The sequence below is a fragment of the Sorghum bicolor genome, chromosome 3, assembly GCF_000003195.3.
Source record: "Sorghum bicolor cultivar BTx623 chromosome 3, Sorghum_bicolor_NCBIv3, whole genome shotgun sequence".
NCBI lineage: Eukaryota > Viridiplantae > Streptophyta > Magnoliopsida > Poales > Poaceae > Sorghum > Sorghum bicolor.
This window is the reverse complement of record NC_012872.2, coordinates 3,621,717-3,635,967: the sequence shown is the minus strand read 5'-3', so window position 1 is coordinate 3,635,967 and position 14,251 is coordinate 3,621,717. Positions and strand designations below refer to the sequence as shown.

The window sequence follows — 14,251 nt, the reverse complement described above, 5'->3', positions numbered from 1 at the left end:
AGGGAGCAGTGTCACATGGATAGCAGTGATGGGAGCCGCGCCGACCGCAAGCCAACCCCTACGACGCCACGCCACGTATGCACTCGTGCCTATGGAGGAGCCACCCGCCGCTCGCGTCTGTGGAGAGAGATAGAGGGAGAGGGAGTGAGAGAGAGAGAGGGCTGCCGGGCTGTGGAGATGGGTGCATCTAAGGGTCTAGGAGAATGATGACTGGTTAGGGAGGGAGGGAGATTAGGGTTTTTGTTTATATATCGTGACTAGTTACCGGGCTGAGTGGGCTTTCTAGTGAGCTTGGCCATATTAACTGAGATGAGCCTTTTAATGGGTCTGCTTTCAAAAATAGGGGTATTTTTGGAGGCGGACATCTTATATTGTCCGCCCCGGTTAATATATTAAACAAGAGTCGTTAGAAAAAATAGGCAGAAATTTTGGCTCGTTGACACCCTTTTATTATTATATTTATTATTATTATTTAATTAACTACTCTGTAAGCGCCGATGCATTGAACATGCCCTTAGCAAAAGTCGTTAGGCCGGGGAAATAGGCAGAAATTTTGTTCTACATGAAGTTATATAGGTAGACTCAGATTCGAGAACTGGCAAAGGTCATTGATTGGGGGGCTCCCACCCAGGGTTCAAATCCTGGGTGCGGCACTTTATTCTGGATTTATTCCAGGATTTTCCGGCGCTATGCATTAAGTGGTAGGCGACGTGCCCGTCGACAGCGAGGCGCCTGTGGTGACTTCGTAAACTTCAAGATTTGCCGACACAGTCCTTCGAAGGTACTCATAGGGATAGGGTTTGCGTACGTGTGTTCATAGGGGTGAATGTGCGTGCGTGTTGAGTGTCTGCGTTGTACTGTGTAATCTCAAAAAAAAAAGAGTGGACATCTATAAAATAGAAGTTTCTATATCTATATACATATGCTTAAATAGAAACTTTATTTTATGCTAGAACCGTGCCAAAAAAGTATCATCTAAATAAAACTTATTTTTTTCTCTTTTTTTTTCTTAGATACACTGTCATGTCATCAAAATACTATGTGGTAACCTATTTAATGAAGTGAAACTCACTTGAAATTTCCATTAGTAGATCTGTTTCTCTTGCTTCACTTAACCAGCACAGAGCTGCATGCATGCATGCGAAGCGTGGGGGGTATAGGCGGGTACGTAGCGTAGACGGATCGAGGAGGGCGCGCAGATCAGCCTGGCCCTGGACACGGCAGGATACGAAAATAGCGCGGGGCGGGAGAGGGGGGATGTGGATCATGATGATGAAAATCTCCGATTCCGTTAGAGGCCGGGCTGAACGGCATCCGAACCGGTAAAGATGCAGAAAGATCGGATAGGGCAACTAAATTCTGGTACACGTACGCGGAGGTTGTTGGACACAAAATATATAACAGAAACAGATCTATTACGTACGTGGTCAAGTCCAAAGAACGGCGCGGGGGTGTATATATAAGAGAGCATGAAAACCGATTGACAACGAATCTAATAGCTATCAATAGATCAGCTTTCAAGAAACCTCCTGTTGGTGGCGTGACTAGTGTATCTCGATCGGGCGCTTCCGGCGACGTACGTGTGTAAACACCATGTATCCATGCTTTTCAATTCCCGCTGATGCATGGTCGCTCTTCTTGCCACCAAAATTCTCTGGAGTTGCCAAACCCAGAATACCTTGGACAAAGAAAGCCGAGAGCAACGACAAGAAAGCAGCAGCATGTTTTGCTTGGTGCGACGGCTGTTTCCTTTTTTCCTGTTTGGCACGGTGGTGGGCGCGTACATGGCGCAGAACTACAGGGTCGTCTTCGTCCCCAACATCTGGAGGAGCCTCGTCGAGCGCGACATCGGAATCACCCAAGGCGGAAGCCGCAAGCCCGCTACTTGTGACGCCGACACCGGAATCACCCAAGGCTGGCCGCCGTGACGATGATGAGGAGTAGTTGTTTTTGGTGCTGCTTGCTAGGGACGTCTCATGTTCCGTTTCCGTAATTTACGTTTTCATGTTCTAGTAAGTTTCAGTAATCTATGTTTCATGTTTCGTGTCTAGATTATTTAAGTTTCGGCAATCTATGGGTGTTGATTTAGGTAAACTCTGGGTGCTGGTGGAATAATAGATGTGTACTTAAGTTGAATAATAATACCCATGCTGTTTGGATGACGATGAACACCGATTTTTTTTTGTCTCTTTTCAGATTTGATTTGACGGTGTTTTTTCTGTTTGGATTGAAACTCGTGGTCACGTGTACGTGGGACTTTAATCTCGCACGGCGAAATTCAAGCGTAGACGGATTCGATGGTTTTTTTTTCATGATATATACTCCATTCGTCTCAAATTAAAAATCTATTTGGTACAGTTTATAACAGTTTCATAAGTTACTGTAAACTGTTTTTTTTTGCCAATAACTTATTTTCAAAACAACTTTGTGGATGAAGCACCGCTCTCACAAAGACATGAAGTTGTTGGTGAAAATATTTTGCTAAATATTTTTTTCAAAACAACTCAACTTCACCTAGAAGTTGATTATGAAGTTATTTTTTTAAAAAAAAAACCAGCTTTAATAGTGAAAATGATGTGTGCCAAACAAGATCTAAATGTTATTTTTGGTTTTCGTGTTACACATTCGACTTAATCTATAGAAAATTTATTTAAAAAATTAAATTAAAAAATTAAATTAAAAAATTGTTTTCAATGATATTAATCATATATGTAATAAAAATATTAATATTTTATATAATATACTTCCTCCATACCCGAAGTTGTTACGTTGAGGGTATGATTATGCTTATCAAGGAGTAATTAATTAGAGAGTATTTTTCTATATATATCTTTATTAAATAGAGTTACGGTTGCTTTAGACAAGAAAGTCATCCGGCTTAAGTGGCTAGTGAGCGAGACCTATTGTGCAATGCAAAGTGATGAAAACAACGGTTATTTTAGGATAGAAGGATCAGGATTGAAACTCGTGGTCATACAGGACTCTCGCGCGGCACATGTGTCACGTTTGTATTCGATTTGGTCCGATCCTGTCAGTGTCGACCAAGTCGAGCGTTTGAGGACTGAAGCGACGCTCCATGAAGCTGCGTCTCAACGGGTGATTGTTAATGCACACAACAATCATCATCAATGTAATTACAATAAAGTACTCTCTCCGTTCACGAAAGAGTCAAATTTTTTAAACTTTGACCAAATTTTTAGAAAAAAATGCTAAGATTTATAATATCAAATTAGTATTATTAGATTCATCATAGAATATATTTTCATACAATGTGCATTTTATATTATAGATGTTGTTACTCTTTTCTATAAAGTTAGTCAAACTTAAAAAAGTTTGACTGGCACGGATCCTAGGAATTGATTCTTTCGTGGACGGAGGGAGTATTAGCAAAAGATTTAGTTCCACAACCAACACATTTACTAACCTCCACATGTTTTAGCTTTGAATTAATTTACATGTATATGTAGCGATAGCGATGCGGCATATGCAGCTAGTATCGAGATCTTTGAGAATAATAAGGCCCTTTAGGTCGTTAAAGTTTAACTCTCGTCACATCGAATATAGAGTACTAAATATAGACTATTTACAAAACTAAAAAACATAGTTTGAGAGTAATTTGCGAGACGAATCTTTTAAACTTAATTAGTCTATGATTGAACAATAATTATCAAATAAAACGAAAGAATTACCGTACTTGTTAAACTTTAACACCTCTAACCAAATACCTCTTAAGGAGGTGTATTGTTTCCTGAACAAGAGGTTTTGTTTGCCCATGACTGGTCAGTTGCCGGCTAGATCGAGAATTGATGTTGAAAGATTAGAATAGAGGATTGGTTTTTTGCCCATGACTGGTCAGTGCCCAGCTAGATCGAGAATTGATGTCGAAAGATCTGTGAAGAATGTAGTAGCTTTATGGCATTGACAATTCTTTTATCTGTTTTTCTACTCCAAACATAAAGTACGTACTCACATGTTTTTCTAGATTGGATTTCTTACATATCAGAACCACATGATTGAGACGAGACTTACCTGAGAATTGACGTTCTTGTTACAATTGACTAGACCTTATCCCTAAACTCATTCTATATCTTTATCGTAGTGATCCTCAAGTAGCTCATATATATATATATATATATATATATATATATATATATATATATAATGTAGTTTATTGATGATGAGAGTAACTACACGTACGTGTAGAAAGGAGTTTACGTTTTTTTTACACGCGCGTGTAGTTACTCTCATCTATATATCTCTAAATTTAAGGTGTATATGACCGAACGAAATGTATATAGACAAAGCATATGATCATACTAGATCATCTAGAGTAATATGTATGTTAAGTATACATGCATACATAGAGTATATGGTTATACTTATTTTATATAATATAGTAGTGACATTTTAGTAATATATTTAAAATATTTTTTTTTGAAAATTTTTCACGTGGTAAGATCTAGAGTATCTTAATATGAGTATATAAATATACTCAAACCGATAAACAAGTATGAATACATACACAATGTAGTTTATTGAAGATGAGAGTAACTACACGTACGTGTAGAATGGTATTTTCATCCATGTGTGTGTGTGTGTGTATATATATATATATATATATATATATATATATATAAATATACACGTATGCCTTGTTTAGTTTTGGGAAAATGATACTGTAGCACTTTCGTTTTTATTTGACAAACATTGTCCAATCATGAAGTAACTAGACTTAAAAGATCCGTCTCGTGATTTATAGACAAATTGTGTAATTAGTTTTTATTTTCATCTATATTTAATGCTCTATGCATGTGCCGCAAGATTTGATGTGACGGAGAATCTTGAAAAGTTTTGGGTTTTTAGGGTGAACTAAACAAGCTAAGGCCTCAATAAACTCTGGGCCTTGTTTAGTTCCCAAAAAATTTTGCAAAATTTTTCAGATTCCCTGTCACATCAAATCTTTAGACGTATGCATAAAGTATTAAATATAGACGAAAATAAAAACTAATTACACAGTTTGGACGGAATTGACGAGACGAATCTTTTGATCCTAATTAGTCCATGATTGGACAATATTTATCAAATACAAACAAAATTGGTACTATTCATATTTTGCAAAATATTTTGCAACTAAACAAGGCCCTACTACACTTTTTCTCACATGGTAAGCATAGCCGACACCAGGGCCAGTGGTGCAACAGGCCTACCGAGATCTCGTACCTGGATGAAATGACTTAGATATCCATACAATACTCACCATCTGGCAACAGAGTACGTTGTAAGCCTCTTTCCACAATGGCAGGACAGCATCACATAAGCCTAATTGTATAGCTCCAGAAGCAATGGCAGATGATTCCATTATTTTCTTAACAACAGCCAGAATACTTTTAAGGTGCTTGCCTGTTTGTAATGTGTGATTGCCAACAAGTAAACTAATCTTTACCTAATATCTAAACGTGAAAATTTCAGTCCACCCCCATGATTTTGTCTGCCCTCTGTTGAACTATTCGGTCGCAAAGTCTGGATATGTAAAGCAAACTACAGTCCATATAGGACTTATTGCTGGGAACTGTAGTCGCTATAGCCTATTAGGCCTTGTTTAGTTCCGAAAAAATTCGGATTTCGTTACGGTAGCACTTTCGTTTTTATTTGACAAATATTGTCCAATCATGAACTAACTATAGGATTAAAAGATTCGTCTCGCGATTTACAGACAAACTATGTAATTAGTTTTTATTTTCGTCTATATTTAATGCTTCATGCATATGCCGTAAGATTCGATATGACGGAGAATCTTGAAAACTTTTTGAATTTCGGGGTAAACTAAACAAGGCCTTAGACAAATAGCCGAAAGAACTCTTTACCGTTTCCGTCTTCATATCTGTCCGTCAGGCATGAATTTCAGTCCGTATCTACCACCAGCCATTAATAATATGGTGTTGTCCATATTCTTTTTCTTTACCATTTCCGTCTTTGTTCCTTCTCTCGATGTCTTCTTTTTGTTTTCTTCATGCATAACCTGAGTTCTGTACGTGAGGTCTCAAGAAACACGCTATGCCCTTATCTTTAAACTTCCGGTCCATATATAGGACTATAGATTCCGTATAGGAATATGGTATTGTCCACCTAAATAGAACTGCATATATTTTATATAAACAAGCCTAGAGAGAGCAAAGCAAAAACAACATAACAAATTCTTCAAAATATCATGGATATCAACGACCAGCGTCGGGCCGCCGGCTACCGAGTTCACCCCTTGCGACGCAAGTTGGGGCCAGCGCTGGCCAACGAGCCAGCCTCGCCGCCACGTCCCCTGTCAGACATGCATCTAGATCTCTATACATTGATGCCTGTTAAGATGTACACATTGGAGGTCAAGATGTCCACACTTAAGGTGGCATAGAGGCAACTGAAAACCTAAAAACAGAATTGCATCGAGGTAAATTTACTACAATATATTGCTTTAATGTTTTTCTCTATTGTATTCATGAAAAATATCACATTGTTCTTATTATACACTCTTTTTGATCTACAGATCCATACATTACAAAAAACAATAAGGCAGAAGATACATTAATGGATGCTAAGGAAAAAAAGGAAAAGAGACAGAGAGCGGTATGCTAAGATGACAAATAAAAAAAGCAGGAAGCACTTAAAATTCAATCCTACTTCGTTTTAATAATAATTTATACCTATCTATATCTAATCTAATACTAAAGAGATAAAATTGCAGTTAACTTTTTGATCTATTTTTTTTATCTGGCCTCCCTTGCTAATCATACCATGTTTAGCTTACATACTCATCGGACTCCAACCGAGAGAAAAAATTAGGATTCCCTTGTCCGTGTCACACAAGGTGTAAAGTATCATATTGCTATCCGGCATCCAGGCTGCACACATATGGAACCAAATTTAGATTCTAGATCCATCCAGAACAGCCCCTCAAAAAAATAAAAATAAACAAGGTCACTATTAATTTTCTCTACAAAAAAAAATTTGTGACTAAATTGTTAATGCAGTATTGATTACAAAAAATGTTTTCATTAAAATCTAAATCAACCAATAGTACATGAACTAAATCTTGATCAGTTTGTTGTGGTTTGTTGTCTAATCCAGTCTAAATAAATATATTTCTAGAATCATCGATGATGACTGCCATGTAAAAAATCAAGAGAGGTCACTCATCATAATCATCATCGCACAAATAAATTCCTGACACGTCGACAAATAACTCCTTATAGACTATAGTTAAGCATTTTATGGGTAAAAAAAGCCATAGAGCTCGATTGATTTGGACACGTCAGCAAATAATACAATTTTTTGTGTCTTGGAACAAGACACCAAAAGAATCTCTCAAGATTATATTTAATTTGATACAAATTTAATAAGACATGTCATATTAATGACAACACTAAGTTATATTATGGATATCATAGTCATCGTAAAATAAATTACAAATTTCAAGTTTTACAGAAAAAATAAATTACAAATAGAAATTATATTAATACCATGATCCCTTCCCATTAAGGTTTGAAAGTTTTTCCCCGTGGCAATGTACGTTCATATTTTGTTAGTAACCTGTAAAGTGCAAGAACCACTTCAATAGTTGATGTAAAAAGACAATAGTACTTTGAAACATAAGCATATAGGGACTAAGTACTTCAATAACACACAAATACAAAAGCCAACTGGTGCCCATGCACGACATGTCGACATGGCAGAAGAGAAGCGGACTCAGGGCAGTGCAGCGGTCTTCCATATTTGCTTGGCTCCAACTGGCGCAAAAGAGCCAAAGAATATGGCACCATACACAGAAGTAGCAGAGTAATTTCGATCCTGAGGCCTTGATCATAAAATTCAAAAAGTTTTTCAATTTTTCGTCATATCGAATTTTGTGGCACATGTATGAAGCATTAAATATAGATGAAAAATAAAAACTAATTGTACAGTTTATGAGACAAATTTTTTAAGTTTAGTTATTCTATGATTAGATAATGTTTGTCAAATAAAATAAAAGTGTTATAATGTCAGAAACTTTAGGTCTGGGCCAGTCAACCGCCATGAGAAGGTGTCAGGTTGCTGCGACAGATGAACATGCTCCAACAGGTCCCCTGCTATGCTGTTGACAGGGTTTGCCTGATTTGCCGACTCGTCTAGGGCCGCATTATTATGTGGAATGCGAAAGAGGCCCAGAACGGACAAAATACATCCCTTAACTTTTAAAACAGTGCACATTACATCCTTGACCTGGTTTTGAGAGTGGTTTTGTCTTTTTCTTTATATTTATTTTGGCTGAATTTTTTAAAAAATCATAGTAAATCACATAAAAATCATAAAATAGAAAACTCAATTGTGTTGGACTTCAGATCAGTAGATCTACACATTGAATATATAATATAGTATGTTCTAATACAAATTTTTTTGATGCATCTTTAGATCTATATTTTTTGTAATTAATTAGACTAATTATAGCTACATTTTCTATGGTCTAATTGTGATGAAATTTATATGGTGAGCTAATTATTCTATGTTTGACATATAGTAAAAAATGTATACTCATTGAATCACGTATTACTTAGTTATAGATTTATTTAGGTTTATCCTTGTTAAATTATAAAAAACTTATAACTAAGTTATACATGATCTAATGAGTATGAAATTTTTACCCTAGTTTAAGCATATAATAATTAGTCTAACATAAAAAAAATTCACACAATTGGACCATACAAACTATAGCTATGAATTATTCTAATTAATTATAAAAAAATACAGATCTAAAGCTACAATAAAAATTTTATACTAAAGCATACTATATTATATGTTCACTATGTAGATCTACTTATCTGGAGTCCAACAAAATCAGATTTACTATTTTATGAATTTTATGTGATTTACTATAATTTTATAAATATTCAGCCAAAATAAATAAAAATAAAAAAGACAAAACTGCCTTGAAAACCGCTCATAACCATGTCAGGGACGTAATATGCATGGTTTCAAAAATTGAGGGATGTATTTTACCCGGTTTTGAAGTTCAAGGATGAAAAATAGACTTTTGCGAAAGTTGAGAGACATAAAGTGGACTTCCTTTTCCTTTCCGCGAAGGCGGCGGCCTTCTGGGCCTAGGTCGCGGAAGGAAGAAGTCCACTTTAGGTCCCTCAACTTTCGTGAAAGTCTAATTTTCATTCCTGAACTTCAAAACCGGATAAAATACATCCCTTAACTTTTAAAACCATGCATATTACGTCCGTTGTTTTGTATTTTTCATTTTTTATTTATTTTCGTTGAATATTTGTAAAATTATAGTAAATCACATAAAATTCATAAAATAATAAATATAATTTTTTTGGACTCCAGCTAAGTAGATCTACACAATGAATATATAATATGGTATGCTTTAGAATAAAGTTTTTTGTTGTAGCTTTAGATCTATGTTTTTCTATAATTAATTCGAATAATTTATAGCTATATGTTGTATGACCCAATTGTGGAGAATTTTTTATGTTGTGCTAATTATTATATGTTTAAACTATGGTAAATATTTCATACTCATTAGATCATGTATAACTTAATTATAGATTTATTAAGATTTAACAAGCATAAACTTGAATAAATCTATAACTAAGTAATACATGATCCAATGAGTATGAAATTTTTACTATAACTCAATCATAGAATAATTAGCCCGCTATATGATTTTCATCACAATTGGACCATAGAAACTATAGCTATAATTAGTCTAATTAATTATAGAAAAACATAAATCTAAAGCTGCATAAAAAAATTTGTACTAAAACATACTATATTATATATTCAATGTGTAGATGTACTCATCTGAAGTCCAACAAAATTGAGTTTCTATTTTATGATTTTTATGTGATTTATTGTGTTTTTTCAAAAAATTCAGCTAAAATAAATGAAAAGAAAAAGACAAAACCGCTTTCAAAACCAGATCAGGGATGTAATGTGCACAGATTTAAAAGTTGAGAGTTGTATTTTATCCGGTTTTAGAATTCAGGGATAAAAATCAGAAAAGTTGAGAGAGATCTAAACTGGATTTTTCCGTCGCGGAAAGCTGTCTCCAAGCAGCGTTCCCTGGTGCGTGCATGCCATGCTCGAGAGTCGAGACCGGAGACTCTCGCGCGCGCCAGCAGCTGGTGGTGAAGGCCGCGGCATATCTCCAGCATGCAGTTTGTTGCATCCCCAAATTAAAGCCGATGATCGCTCTCCCAAGCAGGTGAGGCCGCCATCGACTCCCGCCGCCAGCGACAAGGCTGTGAGAAGCTAGATCTTCTCTGTCACTACAGCAATCGCAGCAAGGGCCATTCATTTGCATTTCAATCAGCTAGCCATGCATGGGCACCGTCCATGTCAGTCATCGCCATTGTCACTCAATCGACCTGACTACATTAATTATTAGTGAAAGGAGCAGCGTTCATTCCCCTGTTGTTTATCGGACGGACAGTACACACTAGCTAGCACGTGAAACCGGCCTTATGTTATTAGCACACCCAAACCATCAATACACATGCCTCATCGAATTGTGCTACGGTTCCTCTCATGATCAAGCAGTGTTGTGTGACTACAAATTTGACTAGTTTCTTCCCGACATCAGATTCATCCAATGCATATGGTCCTCATCATTTACTATTACAAAAATTCATTTTGAATGATAAATGGAGATACCAAAAGAGACATCCTGCTTGCACAGAAAAAGAAAACTTTCCACTGCAACAGACTATTTTGACTAGTTGTTACTTCATACAGTTCCCGACCTCCGTTATGCGTCGTTGTTGTTGTTGTTGTTGTTGTAGCGGAAGTAGACAACCAGCTGCACCACCGTGCACAACGCGCCAATCAGATTGGGGACCTGCAGTGAGCGAGGTCTTTTTTAGATTAAACTGGGAGCAAGGTCCAATTCACATTGCATATATGACCCAGCTCAGAGCAGCCCGAGACAGTGGGCAAGAAACAAAGTCTTATAATAACAAGCACTTAGAAACACAGAATCATGTTGTAACACATATGCAAATGATCACATGGATCTATAAAATGGATATTAAGAGCAAAATTTAACAAAAAAAAAATCACATCCTAGTTTCCTGAATCAACTGCAATAATTAATGAACAATCGAATGGAATCAATTAACCAAATCACCAACTATCAAATTATGCCGAAATTTATCTGCTCGGCTAAGTATCCTCTACCTATATCTGCCATTTAATTTGTTACGAATTGAGATGACCAATAATGCTGTGATGCGCGCGGTGGCTGAGTGATGATGTTACGTTCCTCCCTTTGACTGTTTTTTGTGGATGTTGTTGCTAACTTGCATTGCTATAGCACATGGTGGCCAGCGCTCAGCTAGGTCGATCGGCGCAGCGCTGCCCTCTTACACTAGCAAAAGGCATCTGGGGACGAGGAGGTTGAAGGAGGAGCGCCCATATGGCTCATCCAGGAGGTTGAAGGGGATTTGCGAACATCTCAGGAACCCATGGCGATGACGGGTGATGATTTGGTCTCAACGGTGGCCAGGTGGCCAGCGCAGGTCATGGCCAAGTAAGAGCTAGCGGAGAGCTGTCTGCGTGACTACCGTGCGATCGAGCCGAGGCAATGCAACTGTATGACCGGCCGGCCGGCCGGCTATACGGCTAGGGAGGGCCCCCCAGCCGCAGTCGCAGGTGCAGCATCTAGCTAGCAACTAATTGAACTCCTAGCTAGCTAACAGCCTACAGTACAGCCTAGCTACCACTACTTTCTTCGACGACAGTAGTAGAGAAGTAGGAGAACTTCTTACCAAGACGTAGAAGTCGGGGCCGAGGCACGCGTAGACGGTCCAGACCGCGGAGTTGCCGAGTGATGCCCCAATTAGGAGCAGCGACATGCCCTCCACGTTCCCCCTCTCAACCACAGATCTCTGATTCAGCAATAGACAAAATCAGATACACGTAGAATTACCACAATGCAATTAAGGCCCGCAGCATGCATAGTATATGTACATACACGTACGTACCAGCTGGATGAGCGGCGCGGCATACATGCCAATGCCAGTGGCGACGCCGGCCAAGCCAAACCCCATGCACTTTTGCTCCGTCGAATGTGCCTGGCCGAACACCAGTGCCATAATGCCAACGAGGCAAACACCGGCACCGAACAACATGTAGTAGATCTGGTAGCGCACATCATCAACAGTGGTGTAGTACACGAAGATGACGATGTACAGCAGCTGCAGAAGCGAGCCAACGATGTTGATGCCGAACACCCATTTGCCGTTCGGGTGCACATAGCCGTAGAGGAGCCAAACGGCGCAGTTGAGGAGCCCCGCCAGGTACGGACTCGCCGAATACTGCTCCGACGACCCGTGTCTACTGATGTCCCACATGGTAGCCACCGGGGAGAGGAACAGCCCGCCGCAAGTGATGTCTCCTGAATGAAACAAATTAAAACACGAAACAAAAACCAGAAAATCGATCAGTATTAGATTAGACAGATGGACAAATCCTCCGCCTCCCAGAGATGAAATTAAATTGATGGTGGTGGCGGTGCTCCACTTGATCTCCCTAGATCTGACCCCTAACCAAAGCATCGAAACCCCCCGGCTGGTGCGCAAGGAAGGAGCCAGTACCCACGTACCCAATGGCCGATGGTGCTCGCCACGCTGCTGGCGCACACCCGTGGCGGGCCGCTTTTCGTCGGCGTGCTGCCGCTCACGATCGAGCGGCGGCGCGCCAACCGCGTCATCCACCTCCTCCGCGCCGCCCCCGCTCCCGCGCCTCGTCGCCCCTCCACTTCCGCCTGCGGCTCCCGCTCCGGCTCCACGCGCTCCTCCTGGCCCGCCTCGCCTCCCACGGCGGCCTCCACTCTCCTCCTCCACTCCGGCTCCACGCTCTCCTCCTGGATGGCCTCGCCTCCCACGGCGCGGCCTCCACTCTCTCCTTCGCTCCGGCTCCACGCGCTCCTCCTGGCCCGCCTCGCCTCCTCCACTCTCTCCTACGCTCCGAGCTCCACGCCCTCGCCGCGGAGCGCCTCCAGCCTCCACTCGCCAGTATCCAAATCCATCTTCCGCGCGGCCGCGCCCTCCCAGCTGCGCCCCGCCCGCTCGTCGCCGACATGCTCGTCCTCGCGCTCTCTCGGGCCTACCAGCCGCTGGCCGCGTACACGAGGTGTTTCTCCTGGCGGACGCGGGCGCTACCGCGCGCGCGCTCTTCGGCCTTCACCGTGAACGCTCGAAGACTAGAGATATGAGGAAGAAGACAACTGACCGAGGATGCCGAACAGCTCCTGAGCGATGTTGGGCTGGGCTCCGGCCATCGTCGCTGCGCGTTGCCTTCAGGAAGAAGAATGCTAGTACTAGTGACTTCGTGTATGTTGGCTTGTTGAGAGTGGGGGTGCGGGATGGGAGGAGAGGGCTGGCTTTATAGCGAGAGGAGAAGGCACTGCACCGTGCTGGTACACACACGATCCCATCCATTATTCCATCCATCCATCATGATCTCCCGGGGGTACGGTTCTGGCCGATCGATGAGCATGCCAGAGAGAAGGGCAAAGGCCAATAATGATTTCATGGGTATTTGTGTATTTCATGGCTAGAGAAAGAATGGTATTTCATGTGTACAGTATGTTGTACTAATTAGGGCAAAAAGGCCAATATAATTTTATGTGCTAGCTTTGGTCATATTATTATTTCACATTCTATGTAGTTGACGAAAAAGAACATCTATCTCTTGACCACACTACAAAATCATGTGAGCGTATTCATATATATTATTATGAGTTATGTGATAAAGAAAAGTTATGTTATAAGTTCATAATAGTAGTATTAAATAATTCATCTTAAGGTAATAACTATATATCTGATACTACTTAGCTAGTATTAATTTCTAGTATGCAATCTGGTTCTACTTCGGAATAAAAAAAGGTAGAGGGATTTGGCACACTGCACTCGCCGGTCAAAAAGATGTCCAAAGATGAAAGATGTGCGACGCAAATAGTACATACAGTACTCTTCTGTTGTGTGTATGTGTGAGAAAACAGATTCAAAATGCACTAGTGCGGTTGCATTGCCTTGCATTCCATGCCGATCGCCGATCGTCTCGTCCTACAACGGCTGCTGCTGCTCCCCTGCAAAAGTACAGCTGGTTGCTGCAAAAGTGAAGATGGAATCGAAACAGAAAATGCAGGAGGTGGGAAAAGGATGGAAAAGCACAAATGCTTTTTGGATTTGGGGCTTAGGCTCGATAGGCCCCACAT

The 14,251-nt window shown here is 40.1% G+C and overlaps 1 protein-coding gene across 1 annotated transcript; it reads right to left on the bottom strand.

Moving 5' to 3' along the window:
• LOC8078750 (bidirectional sugar transporter SWEET4) lies at positions 10,520 to 13,327 on the bottom strand. Its single transcript, XM_021456034.1, has 4 exons — positions 13,264 to 13,327; positions 12,015 to 12,427; positions 11,799 to 11,918; positions 10,520 to 10,870 (listed from the first exon to the last, which is right to left on the bottom strand). Exons 1-4 carry the CDS (start codon positions 13,310 to 13,312, stop codon positions 10,781 to 10,783), a joined length of 672 nt encoding a protein of 223 aa, XP_021311709.1. The 5' UTR covers positions 13,313 to 13,327; the 3' UTR covers positions 10,520 to 10,780.